The sequence below is a fragment of the Protopterus annectens genome, chromosome 6.part0 (assembly GCF_019279795.1).
Source record: "Protopterus annectens isolate FY-2018-M chromosome 6.part0, PAN1.0, whole genome shotgun sequence".
Lineage (NCBI taxonomy): Eukaryota > Metazoa > Chordata > Ceratodontiformes > Protopteridae > Protopterus > Protopterus annectens.
This window is the reverse complement of record NC_056737.1, coordinates 300,693,877-300,714,327: the sequence shown is the minus strand read 5'-3', so window position 1 is coordinate 300,714,327 and position 20,451 is coordinate 300,693,877. Positions and strand designations below refer to the sequence as shown.

General features: G+C 39.9%; 1 protein-coding gene across 1 annotated transcript in view; it reads left to right on the top strand.

The window, feature by feature from the left end:
- KY (kyphoscoliosis peptidase) overlaps positions 1-20,451 on the top strand; it is a 538,508-nt gene that overhangs the window by 129,558 nt on the left and 388,499 nt on the right. Inside the window, exon 6 of the mRNA XM_044073511.1 lies at positions 8,069-8,107. Coding sequence (XP_043929446.1) covers positions 8,069-8,107 — 39 coding nt within the window. The remainder of the gene's footprint in view (positions 1-8,068; positions 8,108-20,451) is intronic.

Genomic DNA, 20,451 nt, shown 5'->3' with positions numbered 1-20,451 from the left:
GGAAAGAGTGTAAACTACTATTCCATCCATAATAAAAATAAAATATATAAATATATAAATATAAATATATATATGTATGGAAACACATACATCTAAAACCACTATAATGAATATGGAATATATACAATAAAATCAAGAATATATGTACATTAGATAAACAAATAAATAAATGTGTGAACATATCATGATGTTGTTCATGTTCAAGAATATGTCTGGCCAAAGCATTCATCTCCTTACATTTCCTAATGTCATAGACATGATTATAGATCCTCTGTTTGAGTTTCCTCTTGGTCATGCCTACATAAAATGCATCACACTGCCTCATGCAGTTAAATCAGGCTATACATAAGCTAGCACACTCCTTGGCTATTAATGAATTTTCCATTTGTAGAATATAGATTATCTACATCATGATATGTTCACACATTTATTTATTTGTTTATCTAATGTACATATATTCTTGATTTTATTGTATATATTCCATATTCATTATAATGGTTTTAGATGTATGTGTTTCCATACATATATATATTTATATTTATATATTTATATATTTTATTTTTATTATGGATGGAATAGTAGTTTACACTCTTTCCTTATATGTTATATACTCATTATACTATATATATTGATTATTATATTTTCATTTTTATATTTATATAGTAGTAGTTTTTTAAAAAAAGATAATTGCTCATTTTTATTAAATTTATTATATTTATTATATTTACACGAATATTGACATATATATTTTCTACATTTATACATATATATTTTTCTACATATATGTACATTTTTATATCACTATACATATTCTATGATTGGCGTATTTGATTAAATGACATTTGACCAAAGGTATCATTTGTACAGACACCTATCACATATCCATGGTTTCACAAGCTCTGTTTAAACATTAAAATAAATTTTGGCATGCCCCTTTTAAAAGATGTTTTTAATAAAATTGATTAACTGAATAATTATACAATACATTGGTTTCAATTTGTTTGTATAAAAGGAAAGATGTGAGTTTAGTAAAGCAGATCTGAAGAAGCGTACTTTGTACGTGAAAGCGCTCATCTGTTATTTTGTTCGTTAATAAAGGTGTATTCCAGCATTGGTGGTGAGTTCTGCAGTGTTTTTATCATATTAGCTGTTCCACTTGACTGTCAGACTCTTCAGGGACCGTACGGAGATTTATACTTCACAGTTTTTGGTATTACGTAAGGTAACACCAAGTAAAATAGGTTTAAACCTGCCCTGTCTTTTATAGTAACATCTGCTCTCACCATACTAATGCGTGTTGCTGTTTAACTGTGTTTAAAAACATGTTTTCCCAAGTTAATAACTCTTGTTGAACTCTTAGGTCACTGGAAGTTATCATGGAACCCCTCACCATTTGTTTAAGGGGTGGTGGCAGCGGAAGTCTAAGCATGAATTAGAAAAGGTCTGCTTTCAGTAAATGGTTGACTCAAAATGTTTTTCTAAGATGTTCTTACATATAGTGACATCCAGATAATTTCCAAAGTTGAAGGTGTAATGATGTGTAAATTTTAAAAAATTGCATAGTAGAGTTCAGATATTCTAAAAAGTTAGCCAATATCTCTGCATTTCCTTTCCATAAGGTAAAACGTTATCAGGGAAAATCAAATACATCTCTATATCTACAACAAATTCAGACCCAACACAAATTTGGTTTCCCACATATACATGACCATGTTAGCATACATAAGGGCATAGTCTTCCTCCATTGCTATGCCCTGTTTTTGTTTAAAAGAAATCTCCTTCAAAAAGTAAATAGTTGTTATATAAAACCAGTCCCATAAAATGAGACAATAGCCCAACATCATGTTCACTAAAATTAGAGTTCAGTCAGTCCTTCTTTGAACCAATCTAAGCCAACTTAGTGAAGAATAAATGTAAATAAATCTATGAAACTGATAAAAACAACAGAATGGCAAAAATCACTGTCTTTTAAAATAATTACAAACTGCCAAGAGTCTTTTAAAACATAATATTTGCTGGTAAAGGCAATTTTTCATGTTATCAATGAAAAAAAGTTAAAGTTTCTGTTATGAACTTTCTACAAGCTACTAAAACCATTAGGGGTGGTTCCTGTACACATTTATGAACTTTTAGAACACCAAATATTGTGTTTATACAGGTAGGGACCATGAGGTGAACTTCCCATGTGAGTAAGTCTAGGTTTTTCTTCCACACAAAAAAACTTTAATTCCTGTATAAGATCCACAACATTTTCATAGTGGGGATGAAAGCAAACCCTTCACAAAATACACTGCAAAAAGTAGGTGCTGTTGGAACCTTGCTGGAGTTGTAAATTTTGACACTTTTATTCTCATGGAGAATAGTGCTTCCCAATGTGCTTTTGTTGCTCTCTGTCCTCTTCAACTCATACTCTCCTTCTTAAGTTTGACCTCTGTTCCCCCCTGTTTTTGATTGCATGTGATCCAGGATGGATCTATTGGTAGCCAGTCTCTCTGACCTCTTCAAGTGGGCTCTGCTAAAAAAACTGTTGATATTGTTAGGTTTAAATTGTTGTCATCTGTGGGTGTAATATTTTCAGGGTCACTGTCTTTTTGATATTCCATGTGTGGTGCATTATCTTCTTGGAGCCAGGAGCATTACATTTAATGAAATCATTGCTGTCACTTAATGTTTTTTTCTTTGCATTTCCTAACAGAAATCACATCTCACTTATTGTCCACACAACTAAAAATTTTGTCAAACTTAGTTTTCTTGAATTTAAATAGACGGTCCTAATTAATGGTGTTCCCCACTTTTCAATTTCATAGGTTCATAGTTAGGTACTAGGCTATTGGCCCTAGGGCCTATATAAGCCTAGTCAAAACAGTACCCTGGATTTTGCCATCCAAGAAAATTATTTTCTTGTGCCCCTGTCGAGCAGAACCACAGAAGTGATCCCAGGGTGAATTTTCTATCTCCCATCCAATCATCAAGTTTTTTCTTGAAGAGTGCTAAAGAGGAGCTTTGTTTGATATAGATAAGTAGTTTGTTCCAGAGTATGGGAAGTCTCTGGGACAGGAATCTATTCCTCTAGCATGTTCTGTTTATTTGTTGTGACAAGGTTTAGGTCCCTAGAGCATGTAGCTCGGAGGGATTGAGATTTCTTTAAGTGGAGCATGTCCAACAGCTCTGGGTTTGACATAGCTTTGTATGTTAGGCAGAGATCACCTCTGAGTAGGCAATATGTGACGGAGTAAAGCTGGAGTTTTTTGAGACAGTCTACATAGGGCATCTGTTTGAGGCTTGTAATCCTCTTTGTGAGGTATTTCTGCATCCTTTCCAGTTATTGTAGATGTCTTGTGAGGTACATACCAAAAGGGGCACTGTATTCTATAATGAGTCTAATGAGTGACAAGTAGAGGGGAACAATGACCTCTTTTTCCTGGATGAGAAACCTTTTGTGATAAGGTGTGCCACGTAGAAGGATTTCCTGACTACTGTGGCAATGTGATTATCAAAGGAGAGACTACTATCCACCTGTGTCCCAAGGTCTCTTATCACACTTTTGGTGTTAAGTAAACTGCAGCCTATGTGGTTCATTGGTACAGAGTTTTTACCAAAAGGGATGACAATGCACTTTTTGGCATTGAGCTTGAGGCCATGGCTTTGACACCATGCATCTGTCTCAGTGAGGCCCTTTTGTAGGATGTCCACATCGTTAGAAGTTTCGATTATGGCTCCTAGTTTGCAGTCATCTACGAACTTCATTAGCCAAAGACCTTGTGTGTTAGCCTGTACTTCAGAGAAGTAGATACCAAACAGGACAGGACCCAAGACTGAACCCTGTGGTACTCCACTTGTCACTGGTCTGTAGTCAGATTTGGAGTCTGCTACTTTCACAGTGTGGATTCTGTCAGTGAGTCAATTGGCAACCCATCTTGTGACATAAGGATTTATACCTAGTTTAGTGAGTTTATCTATAATTCCAAAGTGGGAGATGGTGTCGAAAGCCTTGCCAAGAGCTAGATAGGATGTATGAACTACCTTGCCCTCATCTACGGCTTTGGTGACTGCTTCAAAGAAGTCTATCAGGTTTAGGAGACGTGACCTGCCTTTTACAAAGCCAAACTGGGTGGGATCCAGAGTTTGGAGATTACCAGTGTCATTGTCTATAAGTTACATGATGATACGTTCCATAGCCTTGCAGACCTGGCTCGTCAGGCTAATGGGGTGGTAGTTCCTGGGATCTGTGGTGGCTCCCCCTTTGTGGAGTAGGATGAACATTGCTGTGCACCATTCATTGGGCATAAAGCCTGAGGTAAGGCTATGACTGAACATGGTACTTACGTGGGATGCCAGTTCATTCTGTAGTTCATGTAGAATGCAGCCTGGGATGTTGTCAGGTCCCATGGATGCTGTGTTCTTGGCTTTGGAGAGTGTGGTTTTTACCTGTGCAGCCATGATTACAGGAACTTTTCATACTTCTGGTATACAGATGGGCCCTTTAGGGGGTGGGGGGGGGGTAAAGTTAGCACTGAACCTATCTGCCAGGATGTTGGCAATATCAGTTGGTTCTGTATATTTAGTGCTATTGTGCTGTAACTCAGAGCAGATCTGAGTGCTGCCATTGAGATTCTTGACACGGCTATAGAATACTTTGCGGTTGTCTTTAGAATCAGTGTTGATTTTGTTTTCGTAACTAGCTTTGGAGTATTTTATGAGGGATCTCAGCTTCTTACTGAGACTGACCAGGGAGTTCCTCCAATCATGGGATTTTATTCTTTTTTGCAATGGTTTCTTTCTTCTGTTGTAGAGTTTGTTTATGGCAGGGGACCACCAGATTGGCTTCCTTTTTTTGGAGGATAGCATCTTGGTTCTGTTAGGGATAGCACGATCCATGCACTCGTATAAGTGCTTATAAAATGCATTTGTGTAGGATTCAACAGTCGTATCTCTACTATCCGTCTGCCTGGGTGTTGTGAAGTTTGACATTTCTGTCTTAAGAAGCATGAAGTTGGCTTTGGAGAAATTTTTTACAGTGGTTTCCCTTATGGGGGGTGGGGGCGAGATGTGAATGTCTAGGGTGATTAGCTTATTGTCAGAACTGACCAACAAGGAACTGACCTCTGGTGTGGAACACCGGTTGCCCATGTTGGTAATGACCAGGTCTAGGATATTGCTGCCCCTGGTGGGGGTGTGGATAAGTTGATCCAAGGTGTTGGAATTTATGAGTTCCAGAAAACGTTGAGCAAAAGAGTTGGTACATGAGTAGTTTTTCCAGTTAATGGTGGGGTAGTTGAAATCGTCCATTATTAGGGTGTTAGGTTGTACCCTAATATTTTCAAGTGTATAAAGAATCCTGGGGCATGGTGGGGGATCTGTAGCAAGCTATTTGGATTACAGTCTTGCCCAAAGTTTGTTGCACTTGGATAATCTCAGATGCATTATGGTGAGCAATTAGCCTGGAGGTGTGGATATCCTTAATGAATATGGACACTCCTCCGCCTTTAGTGTTTTGGTCCAGGTTAGGTGGCCGAAAGGTGTGGTATGAATTATAATCTGGTAATGCACGGGTGCTCTCTGGAGTCTTGAATCAGGTCTCTGCCACTGCACAAATGTTGATGTTCTCCATTTTAAGGAGTGCCTCAAGTGAGTGCATTTTGAGGTTTAGACTTCTAGCATTGAGTAGCATTGCCCTCAGATTTTGCTTGCTTGTACCTGTTATGGTGGTGAATATGTCATTTGAACATTGCCTAAAAAAGGCACTATAGGGGTGGCAAGGGCCTTAGCTAGTATCCGGAATCGCAAGGGTGACAGGTGGAGACTATCTCTGGCAAAGCATTGTGATCTGTCAGTCATGTCATCACAGGCAGACAGATACTGGATCCCCTTAGAATGACACCAGAAGCTTAGCCAATTGTTGAAGTCAGTCATTTTGTCCTTGTACTGTGGTATCATTCTGGGTGATGGCAGGATGCTACTCCGGGATAGGGTCATACCTGCCTGGGCTACAAGATCGGACAGCTCCTCCATGTGTCTTTTCATATAGTCCAGGGAGGTACATATCAGGTCATTCACACCAACATGGACTATGACAGAGTCATATTTATACTTGTTGTGGAGTGACCTGAGTGCGTGTATTATGTGGCGGATCCTGGCACCCGACAGGCAGCTGACAGTAACTTTCTCCTTGTTTAGCCTGGTGAGTGGATCATCAGTGTGCTGGCTATGGAGTCACCTATGACTAGAGTGTTGGGTATGTTGTTATGCCTTATCGGCTGTGGTTGAGTGGCACACTGAGTTTGTGGGCTATGTGTCTTTTGGGTTGTGTTGGGGGAGCAGGTTGCTTGCATTTCTGCTTTGGAGGTCCCTGTTACTTGGGCAGATTTTTATTGAGAGCCTCCGCGAATTTCATTTGAAAGAACATCCATTTCTATGACATTATGACTTATCAGGATATTCATAATTTTAAATCCAGTTCTATTAAACAGGTCAATTGTTTCTGTATATAATGAACATTCCTAAATAATCCCATTAGGGAATTTCTATTTACATAAACCTTTAGCAACATATCCATTCTTCAATCTATCTGTAGGGAATACATTGTCTAGTTTAGAGTTTTAAATTTTCTTATCTTTTGTTTTGGTTTATACTAGTCAAGAATGCTAATTCAAACTCGTAACAACGAAAAAGAAGAAGATGGAGTCCCGGTCACACCATGTAACACTCAATTTTATTAAATTAAGCCTTTTCATCTGTAGATGTTAATACTTCACCATAATAGTTGCCCATAAAACAATAGACATTTAAATAGTTTTAAAAACAGTCTAATTTGATAATTACTCTATTTAAATGAGATCCAATAAAACTTGATAAACAGACATTGTGTGGATAAAAACAATACAAACTGTAAAAGTTACATCACAAAAATATATTTAACAGCTTTATAATAATAATACTAGTGCTTATCCACACTATGATAGCACCAATAGACTGCAGTGACAACCTATTATTTTCTGGAAATGAGATGCAGAGGACCTTAGGCATTTTGAAAGATGTATCTTTCATTTCTGCCATCAGCAATACCGGTGGTCCTTGCTGCTTTGGTTTTATAGCTCATCTAACATGTTTTATCACTGGTGAATCTCATTTTGGCTCAAAGCAACAAAGACTGTAGTAAGTACTGGAGTTTCTGGACAGTAATCAAGCTCCTGGGGGCAATCCATGTATGGATATACTAACAACTCTGCACATATGGCTATACTAAAAAACTCCCTTGGTTGTAGACACCAACAACACTGCAGGTGGATATGCCTAAGATAAGTGGTTAAACAAACCCCTAGTTTTGGATAACACAAGTACTGACTCTAAAAACAGAAACATCACACCGCAGCTGGACTTGGATTTGCAGTTTAAGCTATTTAAAAAAAAATAAAACGAGCTTGTATCCAGAAATGAAGTTCCTACTGCTTACAGGCATGTTGATACCATCATGAACGATAACTGGATGTACCATGGACAGAGAAAAACACACATCATGCAGTTTTTGATGTGTGCTTGGTGTTCCCAAGTCATGGCTGTGTGGCAGCCATTATGTGTCATATCTGTAAGTATGCATGGCAATCTCTGTGGAGAGAGCTTAGACTGGACAAGGCGTTAGGGCCATAAACAGGATAAATACTAAAATAAATGGATAGTAACAGATAAAGCTCAGATCTTGCCGTAGAGAAGAACAAATAGTATGATCAATCTTAAAAGGGATGATGGCATACAGATAACACAGAATTAGAGCAATAAAATAACTGTTTGTTTTGAGACTTCAGTGATAATAGCAATTTGTTAAACAGGCACACCCACTAACACAAGAAGAATGCCTGGTTACTTGTTACTCATAATCACAGAGTGGGCAAATTAGGGCTGTGGGAATCAAACTTTACACCACTGAAACTACAGCTTACAGACTTACCCATGTGGGTCAACAGCCAGCTGGCATGTGGATTCACATAAATACATAAGAAATGACAATATTTTATTTTTGCCATTGGAGTGTATATGCAAACCTTATGATTTTTTTCTCTCACTATTTTAGGATTTACTGAATGGGACATTTATCCAGACAATCAGTACGGTAGGTATATATTTACTTGGCATGAAGTTGCTCTGCATTTGATAAGCTCAAGGTTTAGTTCTGACAATGAAATGGATGAACGCTACTTGTAATACAATGATGTATTGCTACGTTACAAATTAAATTAGTGGGCTTTTGTCACAACATGATGAATGTGTGTGGAATTATAGACCATCACAAAGTGGACATTCCATCACAGTCTGACATATTCTTGATTTTGTTCATGTCTCAAGAGTGTTGTTTCATTTCTGTAACAGTATTAGAATATGCTTCAGTACAATCTATATTTTATCTTTCTATCATTAGGATCTTTATGGATAATTTCCGTACATAATTTAATATTAATGTTGTGCTGTCTCATTAACTGTTCCCACACTATAATGGAGTATGATCTTTTCCAGTGATTCCTCTAATAACTGTTATGGTCAACATTCAAAGTGTTTTCTGTGTTCTTTTTGTCATTTGGAATATCCTGGCTTTAAAACACATTGATCTTACCCTCAGTGATGTTATTTATCATATACTACATACTCATGTTGTACTATCACTATATTCTGCACTATATTCAAATAATGTTGGAATCTTACATAAGTTCATAGGTTCATAGGAGGTTACTAGGCTAACGGCCCTAAAACCCTTAGAAGCCCAGACATATTTATCCCACGTTGCCCCAGTTGTCAGTGGTTAGGTGAGTAAAGTTTGCAGAGGTGAGGGTCTATGGTAGTTAATACTGACTTATTCTGTCCATGAGGGACATGGCTGCTACCCCAGGAGTTAATTTGTGGTCAATCATTCATTGATCTATGTTTCATTTGAAGAGATTCAGGGAGGGGTCTCTGTTTCATGTGAATTGGAAGCTTGTTCCAGAGAAGTGGCAGTTTCTGGGAGATGTATCTATTTCTCCAGCATGACCTGTTCATGTCAGAGGCTAGGTTAAGATCCCTAGTGCAAGTGACTCTACTGCAGTTTGATTTAAGAATGTGTAGCATTTCCATCAAGACCGAGTCAGATACTGCCCTGTAAGCTAGACACAGGTTCACCACTTAGCAACCTGTAGGAGACAGAATACAGTGACAGGGCTTTCAGTCATTCCATTTAAGAATTGTTTTGTGTACCCTATAATTTCTTTGTGAAAAACATCTGCAGTCTCTCCAATTGTTGTAAGTGTCTGATGAAGTACATGCGAAAGGGAGCACTGTACTTAGTTACTGATCTGATGAGGGCTGAGTGTAATGTAATTATAATATCCTTGGATCTAGATGCAATACAATTACTTGTAAGATGTGCCACATAAAAGGATTTTTTTACTACTGTGGATATGTGATGGTGAAAGTTCAGATTGCTATGAACCTGAGTACCCAGATCACATACCACTGGGTCTACACTAAGTGGCGTACTGCCTATAATGTAATTAGCAGGGATGTCAGCTTTCCCAAAGTAAATAATAATGCATTTTTTGAGTTTAGCTTTAGTCTGGTGCTTTGGCACCAACTATTTGTCTGCATTAACCTTGTTGTGCAATATAGTAACATCGTTGGGGGACTTAGGGATTGCTCCCAATTTGCAATCATCAATGAACTTGGTCAGCCACAGGCCATCCAAGATTGCCTGGACTTCTGAGAAATACATTCTGAACAGTAAGGGGCCCAGCACAGAACCCCTTGATATGTCACTGGTGACTGGTCTTTTGCTAGAGGTGAAGTCACCCACTTTGACAATTATGTGTCCTGTCCATGAGTCAGTTGGCTACTCATCTGGTAATGTAGGGGTTAATTCCCAACTGGGAGACTTTCTCTGTAATACCTGAGTGGGGTAGTGTGCCAACTGCCTTGGCTAGGTCAAGATAGGTGGTATGCATTATCTTTCCCTCGTCCAGGGCCTTGGTGACTTTCTTAAAGAAGTCAGCCATGTTTAACAGACATGATCTACCTTTAACAAATCCAAACTGGGTTGGGTCCAGAGTTTGTAGATTACTTTTTTCCCTTGTTAATAAGGTTATTGTCTTTTTTAATTTCTCCAAGTCATTTGAGTTTGTAATACAATGACAACAATGGTTAAAGTTCATGAAATTAGTATTGCTTTAATCTTTGATGTTAGTTAGAAGTGCTCTTCACAGCACCCACAATTTGCCCAGTAATGACTCCTTCTGCAATTCATATGGAGTTACATGTATTGGTAACATACCTAAGTATGATGGTAAATTCTTTTTTTATAAGACCCATTGCTCTTACTACTATTGGAACTGTCTGGGTATCCTTCTTTCACATTGCCCTCGTTTTTGCCTGCAAATCCTGGTATTTTATGACTTTTGTGTCTCCCAGTACGTAAGTCACTGGGTGTAGCAATTTGAATGATCAATGCTACTTGTGTCTTCTTTTCATGGAGTACTATATCAGGTTTTCTCAGATCTATTTTTTGAACCATGGTAATGGGTCATCTCATTTGATATAAACGTCATCATTTTCTATAATGCTTTGTGGCTTCCGTTTTCAGTGTTTTTGAGTTACTTCAATATTATAATGTTTGCACAATCCCCAATGCAACAGTCTTGCCAAATTATTATGCCTTCAGTATACAGTCCTTCTGCCATTAGTATATCACAACTAGCAACAATATGTGTGACTGTTTCCTTTTACAAAACCTACATTTGTCTGTTTCTCCCACATGTTCAATAGACTTTGTAAACCAATGTGTACGTAATCCACTCTCTTAGGCCACCAATACTAAATTTCATCTTTTGGTTTAGATTTGCCTCTCCTTAATCATTGCTGTGTTTGATCCTGATCAACATGGCTGTTCCAAAAGCATTCTGCACTTGCAACTATATTTATGCATCTTCCACTTTTCTTGACATTTAATTATTTCACTTATCCTTCACCTTACATTCTTTCTTTTGGTTTTTGGCACATTCAGTTGCTGCCTGATTTTTATCTACGTCATGTTTTGATTTCCATTCCCATTTGACATTGATATGCTTCTGCTAAACTAAGCAGGGCATTCATCTTAGAATTAGTCTCCTCATGTTTTAAAACTTTAACTACATTGGGGTCTTGTGAGGTCAGCAGATATGTAAGCAGTCCCACAATTACAGATCTGTATGTGTAATCATTTTCACGGAGGCCCATACTTCCTTCAGAATGGGGAATATATAATATATAATCTTGGTGTAAACAGATTTTTACAAATCATTTGATAAGCATGAAGCATCCTTCTGGTTTTCCTGTCCAACTCATCCAACACCTTTTGGGTACAGTCAGTCACTGCAGAACTGTAAGTTAGGACAGGAAGAGCAAATTGTTTTGTAACTTGGACATTCTTCCTAGATGTCAACACTGATTTCAGGATTAATTTTAGTTCATAGGTTCATAGATTCATAGGTTGTTACTAGGCTATCAGCCCTAGGGCCTATATAATCCTAGCCATAACAATTCCCCGGATATTTCTTCCCACAATATTTACTTCCCTGGACCCCTTTCTAGCAGGGTGAATGACATGATCCCCGGGGTGAATTTCCTATCTCCCATCCAAGCATCAAGATTCCTTTTGAAGAGGGCCAAGGAGGCGCTCTGCTTGACATATATGGGCAGTCTATTCCTGAGTATGGGGAGTCTCTGGGTCAGGAACCTATCCCTCCAGCATGTCTTGTTCATTGTGATGACAAGGTTTAGATCCCTGGAGCGTATGACTCTGAGGGATTGGGATTTCTTTAAGTGGAGCATGTCCAACAGCTCAGGGTCTGACATGGCCTTGTATGTTAAGCAGAGATCGCATCTGAGTAGACGATATGCCACAGAGTATAGCTGGAGTTTTTTTTAGATGGTCAGCATATGGCATCTGCTTTAGGCCTGTGATTCTTTTAGTGAGGTATTTCTGAGGCCTTTCCAGTTGTTGCAGATGTCTTGAGAGGTACATACCAAATGGGGCGTTGTATTCTATAATGGGTCTAAAGAGGGATGAGTACAGTGGGACAATGACCTCCTTTTTTCTGGATGAAAAGCCCTTAGTGATGAGGTGTGCCACATAGAAGGATTTCCTGACTGTTGTGGCGATGTGGTTATCGAAGGTGATACCACTGTCCTCCTGTGTCCCTAAGTCTCTCATCACACTTTCAATGTTTAGTGTACTGCTGTGCCACCTATGTGGTAATTCATGGGTACATGTTTTTTTCCAAAGGGAATAACTATACATTTCTTGGCATTAATCTTGAACCCATGGCTCTGGCACCAGGCATCTGTTTCTGTAAGGCCCTTTTGCAGAATATCCACCTAATTTGGGGATTCAATAATGTCTCCCAGTTTGCAGTCATCTGCAAACTTTGTTAGCCAGAGTCCCTTAGTGTTGGCCTGTACTTCAGAGAAGTAGATGCCAAACAAGAGTGGTCCCAGGACTGAACCCTGAGGTACTCCACTTATCACTTGTTTGGAGCTGGATTTGGAGTCAGCTACTTGTAGAGTCTGGGTTCTGTCAGTAAGCCAGATGGCAACCCATCGAGTGACATAGAGACTTATGCCCAGCTTAGTAAGTTTATCTATGATTCCAGAGTGGGGGATGGTGTCGAAGGTGTTGGCGTGGTCCAGATAGGCTGTGTGGACCACCTTACCTTCGTCCACAGTTCTGGAGACTGATTTGAAGAAGTCAATCAGGTTCAGGAGACAAGATCAGCTCTTCATGAACCCACACTAGGTGGGGTCCAGTGTTTGATGGTTGCCAATGTCTTTGTTTATAAGTTCCATGATAATGCGTTCCATGCCCTTGCTGATCAGGCTCATCAGACTGATGGGACGGTAGTTCCCGGGATCCAAGGTGGATCCCCCCTTGTGGAATGGGATAACTGTAGCTGTGAGCCACTCAGTGGGCATGAAGCCTGAAGTAAGGCTATGATTAAACATGACACATAGGTGAGGTGCCAGTTCATTTTGTAGTTCATGTAGTACACAGCCTGTTATGTCATCTGGTCCCATGGATGCTGTATTCTTAGCTTTGGAGAGTGCAGTTTCTACCTGTGTGGCCGTGATTACTGGAATTTGGCAATCTTTTGGTATTGAGATGGGCCCTTTAGGGGGTGAGAGGGGGGTGAAGTTGGCACTAAATCGATCTGCCAGGATATTGGCAATATCCTTGGGATCAGTATATTTATTGCCATTCTGTTGTAGCTCAGAGCAGATATGAGCATTGCTATTTAGATTCTTGACATAACTATAGAATGCCTTGTGGTTGTCTTTGGAATCGTTTGCAATTTTATTTTCATAACTAGCTTTTGAGGATTTTATGAGGGATCTCAGCTTCTTATTGAGGCTGGCGAGGGAGTTTTTTGCAACCTGGGATTTTCCTCTTTTCTGCAACAGTTTTTTCCTTCTGTTGTATAGTTTGTTTATAGCAGGGGACCAACAGATTGGCCTTCTGTTTTTGGAGGAGAGCATCTTGGTTCTATTTGGGATGGAACGATTCATGCACAAGTGGATGTGCTCATACAATGCCTTAGTGTAGGATTCAGCAGTCGAACTTTCAGATCCCGTCTGCATGGGTGTCATGAAGTTTGTCACTTCTGACTTCAGTAGCATGAAGTTGGCTTTAGAGAAGTTTTTTACGGAGGTTTCCTTACTGGGGGGTGAGGGTGGGATGTGGATGTCAAGTGTGATTTGCTTATGGTCAGACCTGACCAATGAGGAGGTGACCACTGGTGTGGAGCATCTATCTCCTATGTTGGTAATGACCAGGCCTAGGATATTGGAGCCCCTGGTGGGGCAATGAATTAGTTGATCCAGGGCATTGGAATTTATGAATTCCAAGAATCGTTGGGAAAAGGTGTTGGTACCCGAGTAGTTTTCCCAGTTTACGGCAGAGTAATTGAAATCACCCAGTATTAAGGTGTTTGGTTGTATCTTAATATTTTCCAGTATGTTTAGAAAGGTGTAGTGAGAATCTTGGGGCATGGTGGGGGATCTGTAGCAAGCTACAATTTGGATTGTAGTCTTACCTAGTGTTAGTTGCACCTGGAGAATTTCAGATGCATTGTGTTGGGCAACTAGCCTGGAGGTGTGAATATTCTTGGTGAATATGGACACTCCTCCACCTTTAGTGTTTTGGTCTTGGTTTTGTGGCCGAAAAGTCTGGTAAGAGTTGTAGCCTGGTATTGCAGGGCTGCTGTCTGGAGCCTTGAACCAGGTGTCAGTTACTGCACAGATATCGATGTTCCCCATTTTTAGGAGTGCCTCAAGAGAGTGCATTTTGAAGTTTAGACTTCTAGCACTGAGTAGCATTACCTTCAGATTTTTCATGCTTGTATCTGTTACGGTGGTGGTTTTGTCCTTTGAACCTTGCCTAAAAAAGGCACTATAGGGGGTGGCAAGAGCTTTAGCCATTAATCTGAATCCCGGGGGTGACAGGCGCAGACTATCTCTGGCAAAGCATTGTGGTTTGTTGATCATGTCTTCCCAGGCAGACAGATACTTGATCCTCTTTGAATGACACCAGAAGCTTAGCCAATTGTTGAAGTCAATCATTTTGTCATTATACTGTGGTATCATTCTGGGCGAAGGCAGGATGCTACTCAGGGCTAACGTCATACCTGCCTGGGCCACATGATCCGAGAGCTCTTCCATGTCTCTTTTCATGTAGTCCAGGGAGGTACGTCTCAAGTCATTCACTCCAACATGGACAATGACAGAGTCATATTTGTACTTGTTGTGGAGTGATTTGAGTGCATGTGTTATGTGGTGGATCCTGGCACCCAACAGGCAGCTGACTGTAATTTTCTCCTTATTCAGCCTGGTGAGTGGGACATCAGTGTGCCTGACTATAGAGTCACCTATGACTAAAGTGTTGGGTACATTGTCTTGCCTTAGGAGCTGTTGTTGGGTGTCACACTGGTGTTGTGAGCTATGTGTCACTTTGGTTGTGACTGGTGTTTGTTTGCGTTTTAGCTTCGGAGGTCCTTGTTGCTTGGGCAGGTTAATGTTAAAGGCCTCCACATATGTGGGTTTAGTGTTGCTATGTGTGGGTGTTGATGGCGTGGGTTTTGAAGGTCTAGGAGTTGCTTGAGGTGTAGTGCAGGTGTTAACCTTCTCCTCTTGACTGTCAAGCACAATCTTGGCCGGAGAGAGCTTTGCTTCCAGTTTGCCTATGTAAGTGCATATCTTGCAGATTGTAGTGTTGGGTGGTAGGAGGAGAGGGTTATCTGTGTACATGAGGCAGTTGCCGCATTGCCCCAGTATGCCTAGATTCACCAGGTGGACAGGAGAAATCACCGGAAGCTGACCCTTGGATATGCCTGTTTAGGTGCTTTTTTTTGTAAAGTACAAGAGCTGTTTTCCCTTACCTTTGCAAGGTACTTTGCAGTTATAGGCTGTTTAGTGCCTACGATTAATTTCTCCTTATTGACAAGGAGAGTTGAGTGCTTGTATCTGTTTCAGGCTTCCTAGTGCTTTCCAGCAGGTTCTAGAGCAAATGCTAGTCACGGGGGTTCAGATTTTTAGTGCTAGTACTGAGAAACCAGCTAGTTCTAAGGGAAAATTTGAAGAGCAGACTTTCTGGCACCTGGAATAGTTTAAATGTAGCCCTGCAGTGCTGCACGATGTGAAAAATGTGCAAACACAAACGTTTTTAAGCCAGAAAGTTGAAAGGGATAGAAATCAGCCCAAAAAGGCTAATAAAATTACAATTTCAGAGCTGGAAACCACTCCTCTAGTGTTAGATAGGCAGTACAATGCTCACCAGTCCCACTGGTAAGCAGTAGGACTTCCCTCTACCACAGCAAGGTCTGGATAGCTCTGAACACAGAAAATAAAGTCCTGAAACCAGCAAAGCTTGGGATCTGGACTGGCTAGGAAAGGTGGGAAACAAGCAAAAAAGATAGTATTTTTTTGTTGGTTAAAACAGGCTAAACAATGCAATAATACAATAAATAAACACAGAAAATGCTAACACACTAGTGCGTAGTCCTAAACAGTAAATGCAATGAAAACTCTACAAAATTAGCAATTTAAAACTTTTTAAATGAAGCAAGGCAAGTGCACAACTGAAAAATGATTTAAGAGACAGTAATACAGTAGAATAAGTAGCTAGTCTACATATACAGATAAGTCTATATATACAGAAAAGTAGCTAAAACACACAGATGCAATGCTGCCTAGAGCACTTGAGTTGTAGCAATATTAACGCAAATACAGTTATAATAAATGCACTAAAATATACTCTATATTTCCAAAATGTTTGAGAAGTTCAGTCAGAGCACAAGGAGATTCACGCATTTTTTTTTTTAAGAAAAGGAGAAAGGAGAAACAGAAGGCCTTCTCAGATGTTCTCTCTTTATTAGGTGGAATGAGCTAATGACACTAGACTGGGAAGAGTGTCCCAAATCAAATTTACAGTAGGGATGGGCAACTGCAAAGCCACCAAGTATAACAACAAGACACCAACAGGGAGGGAGAGTGGGGACCAATACTAAAGCTATTAGCCTATACTCTTTAGACAGTAAACACTACAGAAATCTTTATGACAGCAGTGAGCCACAAAATGAAAGGTTTTACACAGATAAAGGAGCAAAGAGACTCTACAGAATGCTTTTAACTGCAAACAAATCAGTTACCCGTGCCGATTAGTTAATAGCAATAAAATACAGTAAAAAGTATGCAGCAGGCAATAAAAGTGCTATATATAAATTGCTAGAAGTAATAATCAGTATAAATAAGCCATAAAAACAGGATACTTATATATCTCAGATCAGAGTTGTAGTCACTGCCCCTCTTCCACTCTGCTCAGTGTGTATAGGCTTCTAAAATATTCCATACTAAGTTTTATTCACATTTGTTCATGTTTTATTGTTGATCCTTCATCAATTCCCAAATATTTATACACTCTCCCTCTTGCTTATAGGTTCATAGGATGAGACTAGGCCAAGAATTTCACCCATGTTCCCACAAAGTCAGCACCTGTTTTCCCTGTCCAGCAGGGACACAGGTGGGATCCCAGGTGTCTGTTTTCTGTTTCCCATCCAGTCGTCCAGGTTCCTCTTAAAGAGGGCTAGTGAGGTACTCTGCTTGACATGGAGAGGGAGTCTATTTCACAGACGGGGAAGTCAATGAAACACCACAAATCTATCCCACCAACAAGTTGTATTAATGCCACAGACCAGGCTGAGGCCTTGCATGTAGGTTACGCAAGTGGAGTTTGACTTATGGATATGCAACAACTCCATCAAGGCTGAGTCTGAGACAGCCTTGTATGCCAGACATAGGTCACTTCTGAGCAGTCTGTATGAGACTGAGTAGAGGGACAGGGCTTTTAGCCTATCTGTATAGGATAAGTGTTTGAGACCCTGGATTTTCCTGGTCAGGAACCTCTGTGGTCTCTCCAACTGCTGCATGTGCTTGGCAAGGTACGTGCTGAAGGGGACATTGTACTCGATAATGGGTCTGCTAAGGGAGGAGTACAGGGGTGGTATGACCTCCTTGTTCCTGGATGAAATACCCTTACTTATGAGGTGGGCCATGTAGAAAGTCTTTCGTACAATGGAGGTAACATGGTGGTCAAAAGTTAAGTTGCTATGAACCTGGGTGCCCAAGTACCTCACGACTGATTGCATGCTTAGTACATTGTTTTTAATGTGATAATTAGTGGGGACACCATTTTCCCCAAAGGGGATAATGATGCATTTCTTGGCATTTAATATGAGCCATGCTTCTGGCATCAGTCATTAGTTTGGTTAAGGCCCTCTTGGAGGATGTTCACATCACTAGAAGAATTTATGACAGTGCCCAGCTTGCAGTCATCTGCAAATTGATCGGCCATAGAGCACTAGTTTTTATATCACATGCCTGTCCTACACTGATATTTTCTGGGTGATGCAGTTTTCCTGCTTGAAAGGTTGCTTTTGCGGATTTATTGGGCATTTATGAAGACCAACTCTGGGATTCAATAAACTCTGTGTAGGATTTGTGCGAAGCCTACATGGAATTTACATGTGAGCACACTGATGGGATGTGAGCAACAGCAGTCATTGTATACTCATGCTGTGTATCACATTTAAATGGTTTCATGGCCGCTGACAGTGTTGCTGGCCAGGAAACCATGTAAGTGAACTTGGACAGCAGTCCTGTTTAAATTAGAGCACTGACAGTCTGTGGTTTTGTGTGGAATGGCACAATGATTACTAGGGTTTAACAGATAGCTCTCAATCTCTTAGTGCAAGACATCTGGACAAAGGCCAACATAATGGATGGACAATGACCCAGAAATAGGGAAATATTTGACATATTTGCTATTTAGAAATGTGCTAGAATAACCAGGAGGTTGTGTTAAAATACATATTCTGAAGGATATGAAGTTTGAAACTCAAATGTATGTAATTTTGCATTACATAACATCATCCCAATGGTAGAGCAGAAAACCATTAATTTGATAAGGAACACACCAAAAGATATAGAGGCAAAAATCTGGATATTCTGTGAAAATCTGGACAGTTGAGAGGTAGCATTTTCAAGTATATGGCACAAAGATAGCACAGGGCAGTGTATCCACAGTGCAGATTGTTGTGAAATCCTATTCTTGTCAGTCAGTACTGAAGTCGTATAAATGATCAGTAATGGGATATGGACTGCCATGCAAAATAAACACTCAGAGGGAGTGTGGGTATTGAATAGGGACACACAGCTGAATTGCAGAAATGAATACATGCAAAGAGGACAGGTGAAACATGTACAGCAGATGAGGGCATGTCAGCGGAAGATGGTTGTAGCAGGAATACCAATCACACATCAGTCTGGTACAGTAGGGACTGCACAGTAAACATTTGCATTATGTCATTGTCACACAAGGTGGCATAACAATGGAGAGGACGTCTGTGTGAATTAAGCATCCTTACATGAATAATGCTGAGGACATTTATCAGGAATGTTACATACAACTGGGGTAGGGTGAATATTGTGAAGCTGTGCAAACGGATTTGCCTGCATATGAGTATAATCTTAGCAGAGGTCTCCAGCAAGTGGGACACAGATAAAGGCTCGTGGTGGATGACATTAAAAGATGCATGCACAATCATAGACAATAGAATAATACCACCAGTAATCCCATGCCTTTGACATAACATATGTAATTTAGACTGATCAGGGTGATTCTGCACAAACACACTTGTTCAACTATTATGACATGTCCACACTCTATGAGGGTAATCATGCACACTGTCCTAGCACTGTAACATCTGCTGAAGGTATTAGGAGGGACACTGCTATACCTGTATGTGACATTATGATCTATACAGGCTAGTTTACTGGTGTGCATGGCATACACATATATATATATATATATATATATATATATATATATATATATATATATATATATATATATATATATGGCACAATCCAAACTGTCATGAATGTTTCCCCATACCATTAATGCTGTCAGACACCTATGTGTGTGTGTAGTGTGTGCATCACTAGAACAGTTAGCACACGTGCACCTGGTGTAACAACTTGATGGGGGGGAGTTCCATACCCTCAGACAGTAATGTTTATGCCACAAAAAGAATATCTAGATATCGCCAATAAGCTGTGTGGCATCTCACTGTGGCAAAGGTGGTAAGCTTCAGTTACACATCACTGGAAGATGTGTAGGGAGGTACATAAAGAAGAGTGCATTATATACAGTTACTGGTGTGACAAAGGCTGGGAACTATGGAGGCATTAAGGCCTCTGATGTGGTTGTCCTTTACATTCTCAGTAGCTGTGTTATATACAAGGGAGTAATCAGCACTGTGACCCTATGCTAGTGGATGTTTCACTTATCATCTCCTCCAGGACACAGGTCACATACCTATTGGTCTGATTATATGGTGCGATGTCTACATTATACTTGGTTCATATATTTGTTTTCCTGATGTAACAAATCCCCCCAGCAATCTTTGGCATTTGTTGATACTGTCTGTATTATGCTAATATCACAGTTGGAGTCAATGAGTGCCCACAGTTTGTAGCCCTTCAGGAAGCTGTTTGGACACAGGTCATCTGTGATGTCCTCATTTAAATAATGAACAGGAAAGGGCCTAGCAGACAGCCCTGATGTACAGACCTGATGGCTGGACCTGAGATATAGGTCACTTCACACTGTCAACATATTTAGATGCCATATATGTGATACACTTGTTTACCCACTTGGTGATATAAGTGCATATGGCTACATCTGACAGTGTTTAGTGAATACCTCAGTGTGGATTTGTGTCAAATGCCTTAGGCTTGTCAAGTTCAAAAGACTGATAGTGTTGTCATTATACATTCCCTCGATGACCTCGTTGAGGATATCTAGCAGATGTCAAAGACATGATGTAGCATTAACAGCTCACACAG